Raw genomic sequence first — 27,299 nt, 5'->3', positions numbered from 1 at the left:
TTATTATATTATTCTAAGTTATTATTGTCATGAGTGTCATAAGTGTGGAGGCATTTCCAAAATACTAAAGACAGTTCCTCACAATCTAGGAGAGGAATCAGGTCTACAGAATGAAGATAACAAGGAAAAAAAAATAAAGTCAGGCAAAAAAACAGCTCTTTGGTGCAGCAGCAATTTCAGATTTTCAAAAAAGTGTTTTAGTTTAGGGAAATGGCAACTTAGTATTTTCACATACCTTGAAAATTCAAGACAGACTTAATTTGGGTTCACCTGAACTGTCTTATGTGAACAAAAATCAAGTAATTAATTTAAAAATTGCAGCTTTACTAATCAAAAGTGTTTAAAGGAATGAAAACAATTCAAACATATGCTTTAAGAATGCTGAAACAGTGTTTCGAATGGTTTTAATTTCAGCTGAAAAAGGTTGCTAGAAATAGCAGTGGTCTGTAAAGATTTTTCTGAATGACGTTCATTTTTTAAACTAAATCAAAGATTTATGTAGAACAACCCCTCCCACACACACTCCACAGGTTGTATGTATCTTGTGTTGTCCATGAAAAATATCTTTTTCTCAACAGAAAACTAAAGAATTGCAACAACAATAAAGTTATCCAAGACTATAGTTGTTCAAAGAGTAGCCTGAATATTTCATTAAATATTTTATTAGAAAATAAAGTGTTCTGACATTTTAAATTTGTATTCAAGTTAACACATCTCATTGTTTGCTGGCTGGACTATTTCAGAAGCAGGTCTTTCTGAGGAACTGGAAAATATAGAGTGTGTAAATGCTTTGCAGAGAAGAACAGAGAATATAGAAATGAAGGTGCTGTTAGTTGTACCAACAGAAGCTAAAGGGTGAGAAAGCCACGCTATAAAAGCATTACCTGTGCAGACAGAGTGAAGACCATTTGATAAAGCGGGAGGGCCAAATACAGGACTTGCTTCAAAGCAGACATCAGAAGCTTACGCTTGTACAGAGCCCGTTAACCATCTCTCAGGCATTTAGTGAAGGCCAAAAAGAGAGAGATCTTTGGGATTACAGAATGTTGTGGGACTTGGACATGTTGAGAGGGAAGATGTAGCAAGATGCTCTGGATGTGTGTGATAAGGGAAAAAGAGTAAAAAAAGATCCCAGAATAGGGCCTACGTGGAGGGAAACAGTGTCAACGGTGATGGAGAGGGGAGAAGGACAATCCTCAGACAATGGGCCAATGCCCGCTACACACATTTCTTCTAAGCTCTCACTAAGAGACAACAGACAAGCAGGCTCCCACCCACAACTGGAAGGTTTTTAAGAGATGGAAGAAGCTTCATGAGTCATCAGTGCAAAGATGACAGCCAAAGCCAAAAGGGAGCTGGCAGAGCCACTGTGTTCCACACCTTGACTAGCCTTGATTTGCAGGAGGACAGCACTGGAGCTTTTGCAGCCCTGGCTTGCACCAAGTGCCAAAAATGTCAGGCTTTACGCCACAGCAACTTCAGGGACTGGTTTTGAGAAACGGAATGATCTGAATGGATAATCGTGCTTCTTTACTGTGTTATTTCTGACTTGCAATTTCAGCAATTCTGCAGAAAACAGATGTTACTATAGAACAGTCCTAATGTGAATCAAAACCTACTGTAGGTTACATTAACCAATAAGTGATTGTGACTATAGATGTTATTTGCACACCGACTGAAAAAATGGTACTACGAGTTAATGATCACGTAACTCTGACAGAAATTTCCCAGGCCAAAAAAAGATTAACCTGTATTTGAGTGAAAAAAACTTACAGAAGAAAACTTCTGCTAACAGCAGACCCTGTTTTTCCCCTTGAAATTAAGCAAATGTTGGACAGACTGGAAGTTGGAAAGAACTACAACCCAAAACTCTGGAAGATGATGAAATGTCTGCTTTAAAGCTATTTGAATCACCTCAGCTGTCCCCCCCAAACAGGATCAAGGAAAACGTGTCAACTGTACACAACAGCATCTGTATGACTTAAGACAGAAGAAGGGATCTAACCTGGATTTATTAGTTTATCCCTGGCACTGACACTGCAGCATTTTCACTAACATTAAGAAGGCCACACAAAGTTACAGCAAAGAAACTTATTTAAGAAAATAGCTCTAAAATATATATCTTTTGAATGAAGATTTATCATTGAGTGAGGCCTCAGGTCGCCTCAAGCTTCCCAACCACCTTTTCTCTTTGCACTCTAATACCGTGTTAAGGATGGCTCTCCTTTGCTTTCTAAATACTTGGTTATTTACTTGGAAAATAATCTGCAGTTCAGATTCTGGTTAAGAGATGTATTTTTCTAAGGCAAATGCACAAAATTTCTAATGTGAAAATAATGTTTTGAATGCACAATAAAGTATTTCTACTGGAAAAATCAGATTTCACAGTGAAGTCATCTATTTAGAGGTACAGGCTGAAAGTTTACCATTACTTTTGTTTCTGTTCCCATTGATGCAATGTGTGCATTGTATTTCGGAAGTGTGAATTAAGGACCACCGTTTTGTTCCTTCAGTTGGCCTGCAGACTTCAGTTAAATTACATTTCTCCAAATATTCAAACAACTAAGGAAATGGAGCTTGGCTATAAGGGAAAACTTACAATACTACTCTGTCTCAATCAGAAAATGTTAAAAGTATTTCTACAGTTGCACAAATTGATTCAGGTGCTTGTGATTAAAAAATGAAATTTGGACAACAAATTATTGTCTTTGTAGTTAAGCTAGTTAGCCTCAAAATGGCAATATTTTTTCTTTTTCCTTCTCCTGTTATGTCTGGGTAAATCATACCTTTTTTTTTTTTGAGTGAAGGATTATATTTTCTGACATTCAATAGGAGGTTTTGCAGGAGGAGGTACTGTTTGCAGTAGGATATTTTACTTCTACTGTAATACAAATAACAACATACTATGATGCATGTATAGTTAAGCCCGTTCATTCTTCCCTGGTAGTCAGAAACTTGTCAGTGCTTAGCCATTTAACCTTTAGCAATAACTTACTGTAGTCATTCATGTTTCTTTTCCTGAAAAAGGCGGGGGGGAAATCTCCTGTTGCAAATCTAACAGCCAACCGATCACCAGAGACCAATCATTGCTTTTCCACGCTACTTCCGAAGTGTGGCTGTGCTAGAAAAGCCTTTCCTAAAGCCTTCCTCAAGCAGTATCTGTGGACTGCGATGTGGAAAACACAAGTAATTCTGCCAAAATACCTGTTTATAACAGAGCTTTTGGAATTGTGCTGGACGGTGGTGGTGATGGTGGGGAATCATGCTTCCCTGCCTAGCATACTGAACTCCACTTTCTTCACCTGTTAAGCAGCACATCTACACTAGCTTTACTGCACTGAAGCAGGATTTACTCTTTCTGGCTAAACGCGCTTCTTCTGGAGATGGTTAGGACTAGGCATGTCAAATCTTGCTTTTGTTAAGGTAGGCACAAAGAAAACAAAATGGACGCTGAGCTCTTCCTTCATAACAGACAAACAGGGTAAGTTCATCTCTTTTCGATCTCAAAATCTTAAGGGAACCACCTTTCTGATAATTTTCTCCTTAAATGTGCATGTTCAACCAACGAAAACTAACTGCATTGCTTTGGGTACAAAATTTTGAAGCTCGTAGCTTGTCAGAATAATTACTATGAGCTCTGTATTTCCCTTCCCAACACCAAACTGTCACACCAACTGTAAAGTTGGCAGCTCAACTAATTTTCATTTTTTTAAAATTGAATTTTTTTTAAATAAATCTGTTAATAAAAACCAAACTAACCAACTTCACTGTGGGAGACATCAGTGTCAGATGCATATTTTTTTCCACAGTCCTATAATTTACATGCTGATGTCAACAAAGTTTACAAAAACACACAAAAGAAACTGAAAACAGTAGCATCTGACAAGACAGCAAGTGTAAAGCATTTTCTGTGCCAGGGTGAACACTTTGAGAAGAATGTGGCATTTTTAAAAATTAGACCGTAACAGAAAATATTTTGCAACTTTAAGAATAGTAGTTTATATGCTATAATAGCACACGTGGTGATAATAAAAATAACATGTAGCACATAAATAGAATGACTTCAAAAGATTACCATTGATCATTTGGAATTTAGGAGATAGTAGCGTTGGTTGTGTAGCTGTCATTAACCCTTTGCATGCATATCTATGATGACACCTTCACTAAAATTTTCAACTGCTATTTTTTTTTAGCTGGCACTTCATTCAGTTGCTGAGCATCTTTGCTTACACAGCAGCAAGCGAATCGGTGCTTAGTGGATAGTCCAGATTCTGCAGCACAGGATTGCAATCTTGCCCTTGGATAAGTATTACCATTTCCCTCGTGGACATCTCCTCACCATTGCAGTATCTACTTGTAGCATTCCAGGCTGTTTCTAGGCTTCTAGAACCTTCTGTCGTGGTACACGTCTGTCTTTGTAACGTGTACAGCCAGATGCACGATGATCATGTACCTAGCCTAGGAGGTGGCCTACGAACATTAGCATTAAGTACCTTCTAAATGAACTGTAAAACTGTGCATAAAAACCCTATGTCCCAATCTCTGTGACATGCATAACACGATTGCAGTTGTAGAATATGGCTCTGTAAGTGATAGCTTGTATGGCCATCTGTAATTTATACTAAAAGCTGACATCACGCTAACCTTACATCCCTCTACTGAATATATACTTGTCTCCCTAAGCAGTCCCAACTACAGAATTTAAAGGCACATTCTTCCTTGTCTGCCCAAAATGCATTCAGCAGTTAAAAAAAAAAAAAATCCATGTATAACTACCACTTTCACAGCTCACCAGAGGACTGAGGCACCTTCTTAACCCCTTCAGATCATTTATGCAGTGGTGAGAAAAGAGGAACAGTCTCCCTCATAAAATTTTGAGAACAACACATGGAACAAGGGTCAACTCACAGGTACAGTCAGCTTTCCAAATTGCTCCTGAGGCAACACAACAAACCATGTTGCTGTTTTCTCCTTGCTTGAGGCACAAGTATATCCAAGCTTCATGATAATAGTTTCTCTGTAAGCAGAACTACTGCTGTCAACCTTGAAAAGAAGTTTCATATAAAATTAAAAAAAAAAAAAACTTTATCTCACAATTAACTGCATCATGTGCATACACCAAAAATAGTAGAGAAATAGTAAAATTTCAAGGATCAGTAAAGACCATGGGGATTTTGGACACTGCAAAGCATTCACTTACAATTGGAGTTTAAAAAAGAACAGAGGTGGATTTTTTTCTCAGCTCCACCCAAGCGATTTCAGTGAATTCAAATGGATTACAGGAGTGGAACAGAGCTGCAGCCTAGCTAAGCACTCCACTCCGCACTTACTCAGAGGCATTTCCTATTTTTCTGCTTGTGAATTTTCTACGACCACGTAAGATGGCTCTATTTTGCTACGGAAGTTGTTTCATTTAGCTGAAGGGACCATTTAGTTCTGTAAACAGAAACAATATCAAACGACCTATACTCCTTAACTGCTGGAAAATGGCAAATAGTAAATTTTGCAGTCAAATATATGACTGACAGTGCATTTCTCATGAATATTCAATCTTTCAGTTTCAAAACTGCTTTTCACCATTATTTATGCATAAAAATTGACACAAATTAGTATTAAGTACTCTTCAAATCACAGTGTGGTTGTGAAATGAAGCACCGCCTGTGAAGAAAAAATTGCTGATAACCAATTCTGGTACACTGCCAGTCTTAACCCATTTTACACCCATTTTATGTCTAAGAGGAACCTTTTTTAAAAAAAAAAAAAGAAACAGATTTCTAATTACTTTTACTCCTTCTACACTTAAATACATCCTTAAGTATGCTGCCCTCAAGCTCTTAGGGCTCATAGTCCCTGCTGATGGAATTCTACAGCTGCCCAACTCCATCACACATCTGAAGAAACAATCTTTTTTACAGAAACACTAAGTAGTTTCCATGCAGATTTAAGGAAGAAGATGCCACGAGGTCATCAATCTCAGCAGGCTGGGTCTGCCCTTGCAACTTTCTGACAGGTTTTCAGCTGCACAGACGGGCACAGGAGCAAGAAGTGCCGAACCCCTGCCAGCGGCTGCTCAGGAGCAGGGGAGAGGTGGGGGGGGATGGATTTGGAGAAGAGGTGGCTTTGAGGAGGGGTGCTCAGTGGCCTGAAAGGAAGCAGTGGCATCGTTCTCTGTTCACAAAATGGACACTCATGGAACAGCAGAAGAAAAGCAGAGCGGTACATAAAACACAGTGCAAATTTAGCAACGTATTATAAATACAAATGAAGAATGTGAATTCAATTACAGAACAATCCCAAACAAATCAGCAGCTGGTAATGCCAATTTCTGTGGGGTTATTGCAATAATAAACAGCACATAATGGTTTAATTACAGAGGCTTTGCATGATTTCTTTTTAACAAGCATGCAGCTGTGTTAAAGAAACCAGGTTTTGAAGTGCTATATAAGACATTTAATTCTTTTTGTACTTACTTGGGGATTTCTTTAAATGATATCTTACAAAATGTAAGTCTATTAACAGAAAAACAGTTCCGACTACAACACTGAACTATGCTAACCCCCACACTTAAATTTGTCACTCCACATTCACAGAAAACACAAGCATAGCCTGGGCCAAATCTTCATGGAGCACAAATAGGTGCTAATGATTTACATTAACACATAGAAGGGAAAAGTTTACTTTCACATATGCACAGATGAGATGTGTTCCAGATCATATGAAAACGCATGGGAATTTTAGCGTTCGTTTCAGTATGCATATGCTCATCCAACATTTTGGACAAAACACAAATCAGAATTTTACTAGACAATATGTGAAAATATTAATGATATCATTGCCTACTTTAATTTCTTTAATGCTCTTCAGATATTACTTTTTCCACATTTTAATCAAAACATTGAACCCTTTAAAGTGTGAATGAGGCCAAATGTGCTAAACTGAATTAGTAAGTATGTATATATACACACACACACACATATATACGTGTACATGCACACACGTTCAGAGAAAGTTACATGAAAATGAATAATGCCTGGAAACTCCTCTGTCATCTAAGTACAGAGTTTAAATTAGAAGGAAAAGTTGTACACAGGTCATCTCCATTTCTCATTTGTGTAATCCTACGGACCGTGAATCATTGGAGTTAGACCAAGCATGCACGGAGCTCAGCTGCTGTTGTGCTCAAGAAGAAACCACTTCCACAATCTGATAAATAACAGAGTATATATCAAAGCTTTAATAAAGTATCAAATAAAGTAAGAATTATGGCTGCCTCAGTCCTGAATGCAGAATGGTCTCTAAGGAAAACATACATATACCTAGTCTGCTTGGACCGCTTGTCCACTGATTTAATGCATTATCTATAAATCAGTACTTGCTGATGTCAAAAATACTTTCTACTTTCACATAATAGCTACATGTACTAAAATAAAGGATGACAGACTGAAGTCCACTACAACAGTTTCCAAGGAAATTCCCAGCCTTTTGAGTTGTCAAATTGTTACAAAGTTAAGTGATAATTTTAGTCTTGGGAAGCAGAATTTGTCCCCAAACTGAAGCCATTTCCCACTTTCCTATGTCAATACCACTTGCAGAGCAAACAAGCAAAGAAAGAAGCATTTCTAAAAGTCATGTCCGAGTTAATCATACCTTCTTCCTAAAATGCAGAACTTCTTACATGCCATCCTGAGGCAAACAGTGACTTGTGCCTACCATGCTACAACCTGAACTGAAAAAAAAAGTCATTTATGAAACATGCCCTCCCCGCCAAATTAATAAAGAGACATTTATAACAACAAAACTAAAAGCAAGTGGTCACTGGCTGCAGAAAGCGATTCTGATGAACCATGTAGGACATTGTTTTCCGTCTCCTTACACTATACTCGCTGCGGTTTCCACCTAAGGCTTTTACTGAGAGGCAGTAATGGTTTATTGACGTTTTGGTTTGCAAGGATTTTGCAGTGGGACTTAACCCAGATCTTTAGGTACAGTACAAACGTATGTCAGCACTAGTCTAGCGGGAAGGGGCTGGAGGGAGAAGGGTTGGAAGTACCTACTGAGGCCAAAATGGCTGCTAGGAAGGATACGATCAGTGCCAGGAAACAACACAGCACCTTTAATCATTTCTCCCATGATGCACCCTACTGACCACATGTCAACTGAAAACAAAAATGAAATGAGGGTAAACAAGAAAACAGGAACAGAACAACAAATAAACGAGAAGACTTATCCAATCATGCTATAGCACAGAGCCTGCAGCCCACACTGCAGACACAGACCTGCCTTTCGCTCTCTGCAGATGCTTTTCTGCTTGAGTGTACAAGTTTCATGAAAACATATCAGGTCTGAGAAAAATCGACTCCAACAGTTTTCTTTACCCCAGTGTGGATGAAAGACAATACTATTAAACACAGAAGACCAAGTGAGGCCCATGGCTGGCTACTGTGTCATAATACAACTTTGTAATTGAAATTTACCAATTAATTTTGTCTTTTTTAAGTTTTCATTTGCATTCATGACCTAGGTTTATACTGCTTTGTATTGTAAATAAATGCTGGTCTCTGTATTCAATGAGGATATGCAAATTGCTTTTCCTTTATCCTTTCAGTTACCAGAGATCCATGCATATTTTCACAAGCTGAACTGCCAGAAGCCACAAAAGGAACTTGGGTCCTTGTGAAGACATATCCACCTCTTATTCAGGGCTATGAATAGAATTTGTTGAGACGATTCCACTCCAATAATGCTTGCTTTAGAGCCTGTTGGCTCACTTCCATTGAATCTCAGTGAAGCCAGCAGTCCATAATAGGGGTCTTGAGAATCTCATAAGATTTCCATTTGCTGTGATAGGAAATGGTGATTTCTAAATAGGACAGTTGAGACACAGCAGCACTAAGCTGTACCCTCTGCATTGATATTCAGGGCAAACTGGGGGACTATTTACCTCATACAGAGAAGAGCAGTTCAGCTGGGTCAAACAAAGCTAACCACAATTTACACTGGAACACGAGATGAAAATCAGACTCCTTGTATCCAGTATGGGATTAAGGTGTCGTTTTCCTCCCATATCAATACCATGAAACCACATTACCTCTGCTGTCCTTGCTCTATAATAAGTCATAGGGCACGGAAGCAAGAAAAGGGAGAGACTGGTCTCTCAGGGCCAGAAACTGTGGGAAAAAAAATGAAAGCAGCATGCTGCTTGGTTAAATTTACTCTTATAATTTCATATTGAGCAACAGTTTAAAGTGGATTTGACTGAAGGCAAATATCCTATCTGTGGAAATTTTTACATGCCTGGGTCTAAGGCTCCCTGTTGCTTTATTTAGCATATGAAAAGCTTCATCGCTGTACAATAAATAAATCAATAAACAAAGAAATAAATAAAAGGCTACTTGTTTTGAAGCAATAAGCAAACCTAGAGATGTAAATTATTGCTGCTTTCATCACAAGCTAAATGGCATGCAAAATGTCAGGAAAAGATAGAGCAAGCAGTTTGTTCATCTGTTATTAATTCCTTTTTATTTTCAGAGGCTGCCTTCTGACATTACTGCTCAAGAGCACACACACAGAAGTTGAACTAGTGACTTACGAAACTGTAAACTGTGTAAAGCAGAGATGATTATTCTCCTTTACTCCTGAGGTTTTGGGAAGGAAGATCTTTGAAAATTTCCAAATCAGAAGAAGCAAAGATGGACATCTGAATATAACCAATGTCTGAAGAGAAAAAAACTGCCCTCTTGACTGCTGCCTCTTTTTCCTCTCCTGAGCCAATTAGAAATAAGTCAAATTGGAACCCAGAGTTTCACTGCGTGTTTAAGAAAAGTAGTTAGTTGGAGGTTAGGAGTTTCAGCATATACAGCAGCAGCTGTCAGAAGCCCCAGTTAAGGCACCAAGACTTGTGCAAAGCTCCATAAGGGACTGCAGTACAGAGACCTAAGCCTCAGTCCTCAGTTTCATCTAGTCCAACATCAATCCAGATGTAGTCTGAGTAATTTCAGTTGTACAAGCACCAGAAAAACTAACAAACCACAATCTCTAAACATTTGCACTCAATTCCAAAGCACTGAAAATTTACATTTGGTTCAAGATTTTTTCCAAATGCAAGATATTCACAAAGACTGGCAATACTCCACCAACACGTGGAATATGCCTAAGCTTTAATCAAATGCAGGCTAACTTATAGTCACAGAGACCTCTGCATGTCTCTGGGTAAAACTTCAGTTTAGCAACTATTTGCCGTGATGTTTTAGGATCACATGAAAGAGTGTTAAGGAATTAAACATACAACTTTTCATGACTCTCTGAAGTGAAATTGCTGGGATTTGGGTAGCCCTTGATGAGAAGTCCCCTCTCCATTAGAATACTCATGTCCTGGATTACTAAGAGTAGAGGATTTTTATTTGTTCAAAATCTCTGCAAACCAGATTATTGCACAGAGCTGCTCTGAAATGCATTCTTGAGTTTGTACATATACTTCAAAAATAAGAGTAAGTTTTCCAAGGACACCAAATGTCTCCCTGGCACAGCCACCTTGAATAAATGCCTACCACAAACCACATGCAAGTGTTTTCCTCAACAAAGGAAATATTTCACTCATACAGCAAATTTTAACCTCTGGGCCACCTCCTGGTTCTGATTCCATGCCAAATAGGTAAGAAATGCCCTCTACAGTGATTGTGCCAGGGCTGTCTTGCAAAACATTTGGGAAATGAATCTGTCCTCCACAGGAACCTCCAAAATCTCCCCAGGGGCTTGAATAGAGTTTGGGGAGGCTGAACAGAAGTTGCTCTGTTGCCACACATGCATGTCCTCCGCCCCCCAAACCTTCCTGTGTCCTGGGGAAGCAGTCTGGTCTGGCTGTTGACACGGCACTTCACAGAGGAGGTGACCAGAAGAGATGGTGAGGAGAGAAGGGAAAGTTGGGATGGAAGAACATTAATAAGACATATTCCTCTTTGTGCTTTAGTCTCACGTACTTCCTGACCCAAATGAGTGCTTTCTCATCCTTCCAGGTTTCAGATTCCCTTCAGCAAAGGTGCAAAAGGATCAGGAATTGTAGAACTAGCCAAAGATGTTTCCATATGGAAAGGATCCAAGCTAACCTTCCATGGACACCTCCCTTGTAACTCAGCTGTGGATGCAATTTCCTTTTCTGTTTCTGCAGAAGGCTGCTCCTACCATGCTGGATGAATTGGAAAAAGCATGGGTGTCACTCTGGTACTGAAGACACCATAGCTCATTTCCTTCCTCATTCCCTCGTAATGGCCCTGCATTCTCCTCCTGCCAAACTGCAGGTTTTCTGGGACTTGACAAAACACAATGCAAGGGAGCCCATAAGGAAAATCTGCAACTGCCCTTGCTAAAACTCCTACTGAGGTGGCTCTTCAGACGTGCACGCAGTAAGCTCCGGTTTTCATTCAATGAAAATCATGACATTCAAATTAAAATTCATGAAATGCATGCCACAGGAAACTCTGGAGACCAGAGATGCAGGCACAGCAGAATGAGCTTTGCTATCTTTCCCAACCTCATGGGCTAGTTCACACTTTCTCTCTCAGCCCAGAGTGTTAGTAAGAATGCCAAACATTCACATTTCTAATAGCTCCTGTTTTAGTGATGCAGAAATCATCCCTCTGCAAGCTGAAAAGAAATGATCATGTCCTCAAAACTGACTTGGGAAGACTATGATAGACATATTTATGAAGCAAATCATGATACCTGATTTTATTTGTGTCACTCTAGGCCAAAATATTTAGCACAGAATGCTGTTTCCCAATGGCTGAGGTGCAAACTCTAGTAAAATTTCAAGGTGACTGAGCATGCCTGTCACAACATAGTGAGCTTCTCTCTCCAAATCCTCCAAAAATGGAAAGACACCTTGCTGGGTAGGACCACCCTTTACCTCCATCACTGTTGTTGAGTGCTCCTGCAGATCTGCACTGAGTTCTGCTCTGAAGAACCATTTCTAGGCCCTTACTTGAATTTTCAGGAAGAAAAATACAGCAGTCTGTATTGGGCGCTGTACCTTGTTTTTACAGGTTTTTCTGTAATTTATATGCAATAAAAGAGGACATGGTTTATAAAAATACTTGGTAATTCTTGGTAATACATGGGTGAAGCTGCTTTTGTTCACAAGGTCCAGATAGCAGAGCTACAAAGGCTTCAGAATGCCAATGCCAAGGAAATTTTGTGATGTGCAGCACTCCTAATGACAATTGTGAAGATGGCTCAATCACTTGAAAAAGATTAAAAGCCTCCCAAACCCACCAAACCCTTTCTTCCCTCAATTCTGCCTAAATCATGGCAAACTCCCAGTTTTGTGGCATTCCAGTCTCGCCAAGATACCAAAAACCTTCCCTTCATGCTTCTATTTATTATATGCATGGATTTCAACATGTTTTAACAAGTGCTCAGCACAGTATCAGCTCAATCCATTAAGATTTCCTGAGAAAGCCTTTCCTTTCTAATTTGAAACACCACTTTCCACATGATGTTATTAAAACCTTAACATTTCTCAATAACAGTAATAGGGTTCCAAAGTGTTTGAATATTGCATTATTGACTTCTAATTTACTACCTGCAACTGAAGCTGCAAAACACTGTAGAGTACAGCTACTCTCCTGACAGATTCTAGATAGTCTGAAAGGGAGTTGCCACAATTTTACAAGTGGGATGCTTCAAACCAGTGTACGAATTTATCTCTCTTTTTTTAAACTTTCTGCAAGTTCCAAACTGATATGCATCGTGCTTTCTTATGACACAGCTGAGCCGTCACTCTCGGGGATTCAGACTAGCAGATGCTCACCTTCATTTGGCATAGACAGAATTGATCTGCAGTAGACAGGCAGGTGCCAGAGCCTGGCCCACCTGGAAAATGCAGAAGGAGGTACGAATCACACCCAAATCTGTGCTCTTCCTCAGAGGTTGGCTCTTAGGCTGCAGTGCCAAACAAGTGCTGAAAAACTATTGTTTTTCCTTGGGAACTCATGCTCCACTGCCCCCTTCAGAACAGCAGAGCTTGCAGAGGGACTGGAAGGGATGTTACAGGATATTAAGAGGCACATGTATATTAAGAAAAGGCCACGGGAATCCTGAGATGCAAGCTCAAGAATGAGTGGAGGCACGAGGAATGACTCATGCCCTTCCCTGTCTCCCATTTTCTTTTGAATATAACTATATAAAAAACCATCGCAGTAAGAGAGACCTACGGAGAATCTTGCCAGGGAATTTGAAACACACTACACTGCATCTAGCAGACAGTAACATTTAAAACATGTTTTGCAGATTCTGCAGTTGCTAGCTGCAGACCCTCTTTTTAGCTTAATTTAAATTTTGACTTTGAAGTATCTCTTCCCAGGTCTTAAAGAGTATTCAAACACACTTGTTTTACCTCTTCCAGCAGGAATCTCACAGGTATTCTCTCCTGCTACAATACAAACAGATTAGCATGTCATTTAAGTATACTTATATATTTTCATATCTGATAAACAATATGTGATTTTGAGTATGGTCCAGTCCTTTACTTTGATTGCACCCAAATACCTACATGCTCTTGACAAAAGACACTTCAGTACTATCTGTTTTGTTTACATGTTCTAAATTCTCTGCTCAGCTGTACCGGTGAAACTCAGCTCAAATTAGTACAGTTGCCATCAAGCAAAAGCTGATTAATGGCATAGAAAGGGAGGGGGGGGGAGGGGGGAAGAAGACATTTGCGACCATCCAATTTTTGTAAGTGCCTGAAAAAGGCAACTAACTTGCCTTGGCTGAAATTCATATGAGGCAGCAGTAAGTGTAGCACATATCCACACCTCAACACTTGGACACTTTTGAAACTGCATGTTCAGACCCATGCTGAAAATCTTTAAGGTGAGTGTTGGGAAACGAGCAATGGATCATCTTTATTGTAGCAGCTGGGATCCTCTCCAAACGCCACGCAGATCACAGACAGCATGGGGCTCTTATACTAAGTGCAAATTGGACTATAAACTGTTAGAGTATACATATCTGAATTAAAAAAGAAAGAGAAGAATGGCAACAGCCAAATCATCTTCACAGCTACACTGAAGTCTCTTTGAGACAGACCTCGTCTCATATGAGCAAACTTCCCCCAATAAAATCATCATAATTCAAACTCTTGCTATATTCTCAGAAAAATCCTGAGTCCAAAGCCACATACCATATAGCCAGGGGGGGATCATCCAGCTGAACAAAATCCAAACTTAGCCATCAATGCCATCGTAGCTAACAGACACTTAAGCTGCAGGCTAATGCGTACCAGCTGATCCAACCTGGAGAGCCAGGCCAGTCATTCTTAATAGTCTCTTTTAAACAATCCTGATGCTAATTGTTGGTTTTGTTTTTGGGTTTTTTTTTGAAGACAAAACAAGCCTTAAGAAAATACTACTGGGAACATGAAAAACAACGGACTGCACTAAACAGAAGTGCAGATATTTTATTATACCAAAGTTTAAGAAAACCCCCAAAATGCACTCAAAACACTAGGATTATACCCACTAGTAAATGCAGATCATATTTCAAATGCAAAGAAAAATTCTGCTAATGAGTGGTGGAAAGGCAACATCTTTTCCTAAAAGACTTCCTTGATTCAAAATTTTTTCCCTAAGGGAAGCAATTTTTTTCCATATAAATTCCTGGGAAAATACAATAGAATACTCTCTGTCAGATGTCAGAGAGTCTCCCTTAATCCCACCACTCTCAAAGACAGCTGGCGGACAAAGGAATTTTTGCAAATCTGGCCATAGAAAACATTAACTTCAACTGTTAATGCTGACTTCACAATCCATGTTGGATGTTCATCGCTACATAGAATAAGTTTGGGTTTTTTTCTCTCTTGCTATCTTAATGGTATTTTCTCTTTTGACTCTCTTAGACTCTAAGCTATTTGCAGTAGGAATTTTGTTTTCCGTATTTACCACTGTAATCCAGGCCTAGCCAAACTTAAGACACTTGGCTGTTATCACAATATATTTCTATGACTAAATCACTGTTTCCTCTTTGATCCGCTGAAGGACTCACACATGAACTTGCTAGAGTACAAGTGTAGTTACATGCCTCCCCTGAAAAGAAATGCTCTTTGATTGCTTTATTTCCCCACTAAGTCATGTGTGCCTGTGGGACATCACTGTGGCCTCAGCAGCTCAGATCTTAATAAATCTATCTCACTTGAAAGCATTCAGACCATTATTTTTTTTTAAGTTTTCCCTTCTCTAAAAAAAAAAAACAACCCACACAGAAATCTATTTCCAATCCTTACATCGAAATCTTATGAGATTTTGAAGACATCATTAGCTAGAGCTGAACACAGCTTTAGGGAAAGTCCTGGAGTTTGCCATCATATTTCCAATGGCATCCAAGAGTTTGGGCAGTTTTTAGTTGCTCACATTCTTTCTGATTTAACTGAGACAAGAGTGGAATAAGCATCGAAGAAACACTGAGCAAGAAGCTCAGAAGTGGACTATAAAAGCTTACCAGAACTTGTCAGGAATATTTTGGTCTGTAAATCCATCTGGAAATTGATCAAAAGGTGGATTTCTTCTCACGAGGGTCTGACTTCTGACAAAGAAGTCTCCCTGACAGCATTTTGAAATGTCTGCTTTAGGTGAGTAACAAGGAACAAAGGTACCTGCTATGCAATTTCTACCCTGTACTCTCCAGAAAGCTAGAGGGTGTTCTTACTTTTCTGAAAACCAGCTGGCTGATCGCAAACTGACAGCACTTGAATGGATCAATCCTCTAATCCTGCTGTATCTCAAGTGTCCTACTAGGTCAATTAGATTAAATACCTCAGCAATATTCACAGAGCAATCATTTTCAAGTACTGTTTAGCTTTTTGCTAATGAAAATAGCAGTTAACTGAACATGTGTTCAGAGAGCATTTTAATAAAGTTAAGAAACATACACATTTTTTGGAAAATGCATAACTTAATTTATAGAAACCAGAAAAATTATCATATACTGGTACCTGTACTCTATACAGATTTCAGAGCTTTCTTATAGTAACTTAGAGAGAGTTTCTTATTTATGTAGATGAGATGATCTGAAATTAATCTTCTCCATGTTTTAATTTCCATGAAGACTTCAAAAATGAAATTTCATTTAAAGTCAGCAGCACCTAAGTGCGATGGTAACTCAGTGTGATGGTTTAGTTAAGATTAACTTTTTAAAATTTTTCTTTCCATAAAACTTGGCAGCAGCTGTGAAATTTTTCTTAGATATATACTGTGCCATACATGAATGTTCTTACTCCAGGCTAGAAATGAGTAAGCTCCTTATATTGATAGGAAGTGAACACAGTAGACATCCTTCTGAATAACTAAAAAGAACTGAAATCTTTAGTTTCTATACAGACTTGCCTCTTTCAGCTAGAAAACCCACTGCTGGAAGGCCTTAAGTAGCCCAAGGGAAGCTTTATTGTAATGTTGTTCTGTGAAATTTACCTGCAGCTGCATAAATGCTTCTCCAGCTCTTCCTGTATCTAGGAGGCAAACTAGATATGCTCATCAACAGCCACGAAGGGAGGGGAAATAATATGGACCCATACACAAACCAGTCTTTCTAACACTGAAAACTCTTATTTGTGGGGTCAAACTGATTAATAAATGAGTATCAATTTGGAAATGAATGTACAGAGTCCATTTTTTTTTTTTTTTTTTTTTTTTTTTTAACTTCCAACTGACCTGAATAAACCCACCATAAAACATGGTAGCAATTGTGACCTGGCCCACATGCACTGCATTTCAGGGTATGGGTTTTCCAATGATTTAAAAAGTAGGACTATCCCACAATTTATACAATGTTTTCTGCATTTGTTCAAAAATTCAGTCGTTATTTTTAACTGATACTGAAGTGTTAAAAGGTATTTTAAAAATATCCTGTTGCTATCCCTGAGTAAGACACTGTCATAAAAAATTGTTGTCACAACCAGACAGATACAAAGTAATTCTCATGTTTGAATGATTTTTTAAAAGCTATGTTGTTTAAATTATATAGCATTTATTTTTTCTGGAAATGGGCAGAAGAACATGACTCTTAAATATCATTTGTTGTTGAAAAAGGAGAGCAACCCACTAACCACGGTGCTACATTTTTACACTGAAATAGCTTTTTTTTCTGTATTCTAGTTGCTTATCAACTAAAAACTCAATCAGACTTCTCTCCAAATAGATTAAATGGAAATATCCTCAGTATTTACAGCTGAACCTCAGGTATATTATAGAACATTTAGTTTTTCTTTGTACATTAAAAAAAAAAAAAGAGGAAGAGAGCACAGTATTTGGAGGAAGACTTATGGTGGTGTTTCTGAGGTGTTGTTACCACTGAAACACAACATAACTATCACACTGAATTACCGGTCTCATGAATGCTGGGAGCTACTCTGCACATTCAGATGACAGCAGAAGGTGGGTGTGCAGGCTGCTCCACACATTGCAGGAAAAGCTCAGCACCTACGGAGTGACATCTCAAAGCTATCCACTAATAATAAAAAAAAATCATTCTTATTCCACTGATAATAAAAAACACCATTTTTACTTCATTGTCATGTTTTGCATCCAATAACTTTCCAGTCCATATTCCTGTAAGACTGGAAGCCAGTACAATGTTGCTCTTTCCTCCCCAGTGAACAGGAGGTACCTGCAGTTTCCCCATCTACCTGGTAGTAAAGTATAACTGCATCTTTACCTCGCTACCGGGCAGAGACTTTCAGAGAAAGTCAACAGAGCTGCGAAAATAGGACAGGCAGGACCTAACTCTGACAAACACTACAGGAATCACTCAAGAGCCAGCACAAAAATAATTACTTCCATGACTACATGTCTGTAAAAGCTGGGTCTTCTCCACACCAACTGCCAGTGTCTGCTGATGACAGATTTTTATGGTGTCTTTCTGCCAACCTGCTGAAAATAATATGCCTTTTTGTTTCTGAAAGTGGAAAACATGTTATGTTGCTGCATTTTATTCTGATGGGCAAAATACACACTACTTACACTTCCCAGCTATCGCAAGCAGGTTGTCTGGCTTAGCCTGTGATAAACCGAAGGCTAAGTAGACACCTCCTCTTTTGTTTTCATTTTCTAATATTGCTTTCACCACCTTGGAAGTGGTAAAAATAATATCACCCAAGATGAGAAGAACAAGATGGGAGGGAAATACAGTTTAACTAACGACACAGACCTCATGCAAGTAAAGGAAAGTCCATTTTTAAATCAAGATAATCTGATTTCAGGCCAATTTGGAAACCACAGCAGATAAACGGTTGCCTTAAACTGGGGGAGTCAAATTCTTCATTTTGTTTTAAAGAAAAAAGATGTTGTATTGACTCAAGTCTGAGCCCATACAGCATTGAGATGAATCCAAATCCATGATGCATTAGCAAGCAAAAGATTATGATGTCACCACAAATGTTATGAAGTCACTATTTCCAAAACATAAAAGCAGAAAAACAGATTTACAGGAACCGGATAGGCCAAGTTAGGACTCTCTTCTTTTTTTCTTATTTTTCCTTTGAAGAATAATAAGTAAAGCTATCCAATTTGCAATCATAATACTTGTTTTCTATATTGCTCATTAGTATGACATAAAGACCAAATAAAATGGAATGATTACAGGTTTTAAAATAAAGTAACTTATTGGACTGAAATAATTCTGTGCATCTGTTTTTCATTTTCAATTTTGTTCATATCAGTAGTGCGCTATTTTCATTTACTTATACCTCTGGGATTCAACTTTTTGGTTCTATCTTTACAGTCCTAGCATAGACATTATACGGTAAAAGGGATGGGGTGGAGGAGAGGAACAAATAACGGGTGAAGCTGCAGCAAATGGCACAAGGATACAGTCCCTTCCTGGAAAGAGGATTTTGTGGCGAACCATTTCTCCCATAATGCATCCCACAGACCATATATCCACTAGAACAGCAGAGACAGGGAAGTGAAGAAGGAGGAAAAAAAAGCAAAGTTAACTACGACATTTCACTCCTAAAGGAGGGGAAAAAGAGCAGGTTGATCAGAACAGTACAGTTTGTTTTGTGGTTTTGCTGGGTTTTTTTCATGTCTCACCAAAAGCTAAAATAAATAAGTAAATAAGTAAAAGCTGTGTCAGTCAGCTCAACAGTAGTTAGTAACAACGGTGGAAAAAGTTTAAAATGAACATTTTTGGGAAAAGGCCCACAGCTAGCAAGTGAAGATCAAATAACAACTGCACAGACCTGTGGTATACACTGAGTTTATGGTGAAAAAACAACTTTTTTTTTTTTTTTTAGAAAAAAATAAAAGCAAAAAAAACCCCAAACCCAGACAATGATCATCTGGAATAAATCCCACTTGCAGCCAGGCAGTATCTAGTCTTTGTCCTACAGGACTTAGTCTCTCTGCAGCAGTACACAAGAGGTTCCAAATGGAACTGCTCACATGAGTAAAGGCCGTATGGATAAATACCACCCTTAAGGGTTATTTAAAACTCCTGCTTCAGGATCTGTACCTATGTCCTATCTATAGGTACCTATCTATACGTATCTGTCTGTACCTACATACCAACTGGAAAGAACTGAAGAGTGTGACCTGTGTGGACTCTGCTTTTTACTGTGTAGGTACTCAAAATAAATGCTAAAACAAACGCTTTGCAGGACAAGTACCAACAAGACGAAGAGCCTTTCTTATCTTCCTGATCCTGCCTTCAGCTTTTAGATGCAATATGCATAGTTACGTTATCTACTTGACTTGGGTGGGGGGGTTTTTTGCCCTTTAAGTCTTACAAGAAAAAAGGCTAGAAAGACAGTGACACAGTATGCACAGAAAGAAAAGACCTGTATTCCATGTGACGGGGAAAAAACTGCTTTCAAATGCTTTAAAAGACTATGTTGTTTCTCAGCTTTGAATCCTCATTTTGTGGTCATGTTTGACCTACACAACCAGTTTCTCCTCTTTTTCTTCCCCCTTTTTATCCTTCAAAAGCAATCCAAAACAAACCAAAGAAACAAACAAACAACTCATTTCTTGGTAAAACAAAATAAAGGTGAAATGTTTCATTTGGGAAAAGGAGGGTACAGGTATCAGGGGCATGGGACAGCAAGTGCATGCCTGAGGCAGTGGCAGAGTTTTCTTCATAGTGACAGTTTTGGGACCTTCTACAGAAGTGCAGCAAACTGGTGATAATTATGCATCTTCAGCCAACCAAGTGCAGAAAGAAAATGAAAGCAGTGAACAGTCCTTATACAGGCAGAGTGCATAGTAAGACGAAAAAAAAGTAGGGGAGCTTCAGTAATGTGGCAGCATAGGCCAGTGCAGGGAAGCAAAGAACAACCCTTTCTGTTGACTTCCTTGGGAGCTGGATCAGAGCCTCCAAGCAGACCAGCTCCTCGAACAGCTGACCTTCATTTTCAAATATTTTGTTTTCTTTCTCTGTTTACTTTATTTTCGCTTTATACAAGTAAGATGAGATCATTCGTCTTGAGCCAGATTCATTGCCCAGGGAAGTCAAAGGAAGTCTTTATGTTAACTTCAGTGAGCATCTGATCAGGACCTTTGGATGTGGCAAACATTCTTAGTACCTTCCCAGCTGTGTACTTCATCGCAAAACTGTGTCTAACTTTTTCTTGGTGCAATTTTAATCACGTGAAAAGCAAGTGCTTTCTCTGTCCTTTCAGGGACAACAACAACAATGGTAATCATCTACTAAATGTCTGGAGAAAAAAAAAAACTCAAAATAATTCATTTCACAATAGAAGGAACTCTCTAAAGTGTGCTGAGCCTAGTTCAAATTTCTATCAAAAATATCAATTACAAAATACTTTAAGGAAGATTATTCCTTTTTCAGAAATTTTTCTGTACACTTAGACTCTGCTTAATAATTCTCTACTTTTTAGACTTTCATGTTAAAATGTGTATTGTAAATTCATAAACATCACAAATAATTCATGCAGAGACTTGCTAATTTTGGAAGAGGTTGTGTGAGCATACATTTATTCTTGCTTAAGTCATGGAATCAGCTCCCAAAATCAGCTTCACTGCCCTTTACAGGATGGAGTCGGCTGTTAGTAAAAGTTCTCCTGCAGGTTAGCTAACCTCTTCAACGTAAATTAAGTAGGAGACTTTTTAATAAATTCCTGGTTTTGACATTTGCTGTATTTGTCATTGAAAAGTCTCCTTGTCAAAGAGACAAGTGGTAGCTTTTGACAGCAGAATCTGAGTCATAGCGGATTTTTCTCCACTATATGTTGTATCCCCTCCTTTCCTGCCTGGTCTACCTGGCACTCAGATGCAATTCTCAGTTTTGTTACAAAATGAGAATCACTTACAAAGTTTTCCCTTCGTCCCCTGCCAAATGTGAATTCTTCCTTACCTGCTTCTCTATAGTGAGCACCCCCTACCTGCTTTTCACAATCTTTCCAGGGACCAAGAGGTATCCAGATCCCTCACAGACTGTTTAGACCAAAATCCTATTTACATCTAGGATTTACATACAAATTAGATGCATGTTTTTTTAGCTTCAGCTTTTTCCTCTTCTCTCCAACTCTGCTTTCCATTACAAAAAGACAAACTACAAAATTTATACCTAGATCTTGACCACATGAAACCTGTCAGCAAAACCTGGGACTTTAGCTAAACCTATCAAAAAGACAGAAACCATTCCTGAAATTCAGATCTAGCTCTGGATTTGGAGAAATTCTGGAAGGGCTAGGATTCCCTATTTCAGCTTGTACCTCTTCTTCCCTCAAACAATTCAGAGACCCAGCTCAAATTTGGAACACATCACTCGTTCAGCAATTCCAGTGGTTCCCACACTGTTTCACAGCCACAGAAGCCAAAGACATTCTGGTCAGAAAGAGCTAATTGTATTTGTTAAGTTCAACCATAACTAAGAAGTTTCTCATTACTCTGCAGTCCCACACTGATAAATTCACCAGCACTGCATCCCAAATACATTCTGTAGCTGCAGTACACAACAGTGAGAAACTGCTCTAAATGACCTTTTAAATTCAAGATGTCATTTCCCATTACATTTTCTTTTTCTCCTTCTGGCGCCCCTTACAATTGTAGAGGCAGACCTTACACTTCAGGTTGCACTGTGCTTGCTATGAAATTGCAGCCCTACCGTTCTCCTTGTAGCCCATTCCCAAGATGACCTCTGGTGCTCTGTAGTAACGTGTCACCACATATGGAGTCATCATGAAGCTAGTGCCTGCAGTCCTGGCCAGTCCAAAATCCAAAATCTTCAATGTGCAGTCAGATTTTACCACAATATTACTTGGTTTTAAATCCTGCAAAAGATAGTGAAAAGACATATGACTGTCCTTCATAAAGCCGGGCACAGCTGTGATATGGACTGATATTTTAGTTCACCCTTCAAATATTCTTTTACTCTTCTGACACAGTTACTATCAGAAATACTTGTAAATACACAGCAAAACCTTGCAAACTCTTCGGGAAGATGTTCTAACTTGGCATACTGTGGGGCTTTACCCGGGTAGCAGGAACCTACTGGTGTTAAATTCATTGTATTTAGCAGTTCAAGAAACTAGGATTAGTATTAGAGTACCATTTTGAGTATATATATATATTTTTAATGCTGTAAGCCTAATAGAGACATTCCAACTGTACGTGTGGAGATACCTTAATGCTTCATTTATAATCAACTCATCCTTTGCTGGATGACTATCTAGAAGCCAAATCTATCAACCTTTGCTAAACATACAACGTGCCAAGAAAGGAGACCTTTGTATATTGTAAAACAACATCCACTTTGTAACGCATTTTATCAGCCCTTCTTTTCTTCCTCTCATAACGGAAATACTTTTTGGATTTGTTTTTTCAGCTGGAAATCCCAAATTAATAAAAGCACATTTCAATAAAGAAGTTACTCAGTATATTTTCAATCCATTCAGAATTGCCTCCTGCTCACAGTCACATGAACCGTTCCCTCTGTTGTCAACAATCACATGTAGCACTACCTCTGGCATTCATGGCCAGGTACCGCATCCTTACCAGACACAGCACTCCGACGTGGAAAAGCAAAATGAGAGGATGCATTTAATATAGACTTAGCAGTCTTTTCATTTGTTTTAGCACACGTAAATGATGGCAAATGCCAATTCCATATGCCCTGACCTCTGCGGATCCTGATCAAGCAATACTTGCACCACACTACGACATCAATTCAAAGTGTCTGAATGTCATGCGTGATGCATGTAGCCAGCTACAATTTCAGGAGAAATAACATTTACCAACATGTTTCAGAGATCATAATCACTTTGATGATTTCCAGTGCTTATTATTTGGTTATTATTTATTTTTAATAATCACATTACCTTTTTGTCTGATTAAGTTCACAAATAATCTCTTTCCTAACACAAGCATGAAGCTACTCTGCTAAGGGGATGGACTATGACCCGTAAGTTTATAGTCATTTTACTGGGAGATAGGGCTTTGATCCACAGTACACAAGAAACTCAAGTGGTTTCTAAAGTCTTCATGATGATGGCATATGCTGCCTTAAGTTTTAAACCAAAGGCCCCTTACCCTGTGAATAATTCCTGCAGAGTGAAGATGCTTGATACCACAGAGCATTTGGTACAGTAGATAAGACATTCGCTCATGGTCTAGCTCCATCTGAATGACCTGGCACAGATTGGCATCCATTAACTCCATTACCAGGTAACTGAATAAAAAAAGCAAAGTCATAGGGTTATTGTCTGTATTGAAGAGGAACCATAGCATCATCCCAAATAAGTAGCAATGCTTTTTCTTGCTTCAAAATTCACTTTATTTCTGATGACTGGGAGTAGCACTGCTGGAGACTGGGCCCACTCACAATGGTACCATTGTGGTGTTTGTTTCTCACTGCACCATCTCACTGCAGAGACACCACTCTTAGCGACACAGCAAAACAGGAGGATTGCTGACCCTTTCTTGGTGCATTCCCCACGACAGACTGTACCCTACATGGGCAAACAGGCAGCACGACACTGAAACGTGCAGAAAACAGAAGAGCCACAAGCACCAAATGACACGACTGCTTGGCCTTTGGCCATTATGAGGAATGGCTACCACAGTACATGTAGGATTTGGAGAGTAGTAGAGATGTCCGAGAGGCTAAAATATGCATCCCCATGCAAAATCCTCCTAAGGTTGCATGGCTGCACACAATTCTCATTACAACTAATTGGTCTTGTGCTTCTGATAAATAAGCTTCACAGACAACCTCAGCAGGACATTAACCCAATTCCCTTTAGCAGTAAGTTAATACGTTAAACGCATCAGCTAATGTCTTATGAGACATCTGATAAGCACAGCTGATTCATAACTGTAATATTACATTAAAGCACTCTCAAACTTTGGGGAAAATACTAGCTCTTCATTTCAATGTGAGCTGCACGCCTTGTATTCTCTCCAGCACTAGTTACCTCCTCTGATCTGCACAAGTCTGCAGTGACAATATTATGTGGAAATTCCATATACCAAAACCAGAACAGTAGTCGCCTGACTTCAGCCATTGCTATCTGTCTGTTACCACTACCGATATTAAAGTAGAGAATGGGAATACATTTCCATACAATGTATACAGACTATGGGAAAGACTGAAAGATAAAAGGAGTACAACTATATAAAACACTGAATATTTAACATTTCATTCAGGGCAGGTTCATACTACGCAACGTAGTGCTTGTGCAATAGGGCAATGTTCAGCTGAGATACTAATTGTCCTCTACACCTAGCACTAGTTCCCCAGGCAAGTAATTTTATGCAGTCAAAGGTTATATCAAAACAAATATGAAATGAGGAAACGTTTCACATCAGTCTCTTTTACGGGAAATTATTTCAAAAGGAAGTGCCACATTTCAAAATCTCACACACGTCAGGGGAGTCACATAACAGCCATCACTTCCCAAGCAAACTAATAACACAAAAGCAGGCTCTTTTAACTACTCATACCCTTTCCTCTGTGTGTGAAGGCAAATGCAAACACACTAACCCTCTCAAGAAGAGCCACGAGCAGGCTTTCCACACTATTATAGCGCTTAGGAAAGCTGGTATTTGGTACCTTATAAGTGTCAAAAGTGCTCTCAATACGGGAATGCAGAATATCTGTCTACCCGCAGTGTAGACTACATATGATCTTTTCTTGAGGGGCTTATAACCTTTGTATGTTGCTGAATTATTGCATTCAAGGTACACTATAATGCCCCACACGTCTCTAAAGCTTTAGTTTAATTACTGCCTGTGTTACTTACACATCCTGGAACTCCTCCAGAGATTTCTGTGGTGTGAAGACATTTAATAAACTGATAATCTGAAAAGCAAAGTAAGACAAAAGGATGAAGAGAAGTGATAAACCTAAGCAGTTGAACCCATTTTGAAGTGTGTGTTAAAGGATAAACACTGTTTTTTCACTGCTCAATTTATACTAACACCTCTCACTTTATGGATCAGTAAAAAGTCGACAACACTCAAAATAAAATACCGCAGATGTCTAAGATTTCTTCTAGGTGCACTTGAAATAGTTTCTGAGAGAAGGATTAGTGATGATCAGTGACAAACCAAAATGCTAAGGGTGCGACAGTCCTCTGAATTTTGAAGTTACTGGTTCAAAGACCAACTTCAGCTCAATCTAGCATAGCAGTATTCGTGCTACAGCCAGAAATTTCTTATATATGAAGAATGCTCATCTCAGGGGACAAATAATCAAGGACCATCTTATTAAAACTAAACAGAAGACCTTCCTTCTTTCTGACATGGCCTCAATTCCTTTAAGGGCACATACACACACACGCTGACACAAATTCCATCATGAGAGGTCCTGCTTTTTAGTAGAAGCACTTTAAAATGGTAGACACATTCTGGGCAAAGACATCTTGCATACTGCAACTCTGTTTTTACTAATTTTTTCCAAATGGGTTGGGCTGTTGAAAGACACTGATAAGAATGCGTGAAACAGCATAGAGGAAAAACGTGACCTCAGGGATCTGAATTTCCCATGCTTTTCTTCTGTGCGCGCAACAGAGGTAGAAGGTACCAGCACAGCCACCATGAAGACAACATCTGAATGTCCCTCCCTGTCTCCATCACCTCTCTAGGCTTTCTAACAGGAATGGTTCAACATTCTTTCTGTCTACTCCACATATTCTGACTGATTCTTGCCTCCACACAGGTGCCTTTACAATCCTCTCCTTCCTTTGCACTTCTTTGTACAGACAGGTTAAAACTCTGACCCAACCAATGTGGTGCTGTTATCAGCTCTTATGCAGCATTTTTTAAATTATATATTTAAAATTAATACCACTCCTGCTGCCCCCCTTTGCTCTTTTCAGTCCATTAAAAATATAAAGTGAGAATGCATCATTCTCCTGCCTACAGGGAGAACTACTCACTCACCCCTGCATTTTCCAAGCCCCGTGTATTGGTCTGACTGAGGGTAGTTTCCATCCAAGTCAATAGGGAAGAGACAGGTACAGTCCCGATCAACACAGTGGAAATGTAAGGATAAGTCAATGCCCAGAAGTGGGGCAGAGGACACTATAGGTGACAAGTCCTGCTGTTTGCCATTTTAGGGTCAGTCCTTTTTCTTTCCATGTGAATTTGTGATTGAGAACAAGTGTCAAATCTCACCCTGCATCATGCTTTTCAAGCTCATTTATGCTCTGCATAAGGAGAAAGAGTCATTGCAGGATCTGAGGCAAGAGTAAACATGTAGCAAACTGAAAAATTCCCTCCTGATGAAAAGGAAGGGGCACACAGGTATGGCACCAAGCCACAGCAGGAATCGAGGAATTGTTGGAAAATTAAATCCTTGGGAGATCCCTTGACAATGCAATGGGGCAATGCTACATAACTCACTACAAAAAAGCAAGCTTATACAGTGTCAAGCAGATAGTTCTAACTAATACATAGATGGTTACAATTAACTGACAGCCCTGGAATAACTCTTTTGCTGCAGTGTAGTAATATTTTCATTTGTTATGGATACTAAATGTTACACAATAGGTAGTGGATGTAAGAAGCAGGAAAGTCTAGAACATGCTAGTGCTGTTTATTTCAACAAGAACGCTGTGGTTAGAAGGAATGGCACAATGTGTTGAGGCTTCAGAGTCCCTGGTTCCACAACATTAGCTTATACACAAATACGTAAGAATGGAAAAGTGGTTTTGGTTCTTAATTTTCTTCAGCAGATTTGCAGCAACCTTCACTATGACGACCCTGTTTAGGAACAGGAAAACACACCCGATCAACACGTGGCTCAGGGGCTGGTGCCATCGGCGGAATTTTGGCTTTTTTGATCACGGG

At 39.1% G+C, this 27,299-nt stretch overlaps 1 protein-coding gene across 1 annotated transcript in view; it reads right to left on the bottom strand.

The window, feature by feature from the left end:
* MAPK10 (mitogen-activated protein kinase 10) overlaps positions 1-27,299 on the bottom strand; it is a 95,205-nt gene that overhangs the window by 27,766 nt on the left and 40,140 nt on the right. Inside the window, exons 4-7 of the mRNA XM_009280263.1 lie at positions 25,250-25,308; positions 23,538-23,676; positions 22,114-22,279; positions 18,858-18,929 (exon numbers count right to left, since the gene is read on the bottom strand). Coding sequence (XP_009278538.1) covers positions 18,858-18,929; positions 22,114-22,279; positions 23,538-23,676; positions 25,250-25,308 — 436 coding nt within the window. The remainder of the gene's footprint in view (positions 1-18,857; positions 18,930-22,113; positions 22,280-23,537; positions 23,677-25,249; positions 25,309-27,299) is intronic.

Source organism: Aptenodytes forsteri, unplaced genomic scaffold (assembly GCF_000699145.1).
Source record: "Aptenodytes forsteri isolate BGI_AS27 unplaced genomic scaffold, ASM69914v1 Scaffold227, whole genome shotgun sequence".
Classification (NCBI taxonomy): domain Eukaryota; kingdom Metazoa; phylum Chordata; class Aves; order Sphenisciformes; family Spheniscidae; genus Aptenodytes; species Aptenodytes forsteri.
The sequence above is the reverse complement of the archived record's forward strand: the minus strand, read 5'-3'. Positions and strand labels throughout refer to the sequence as shown.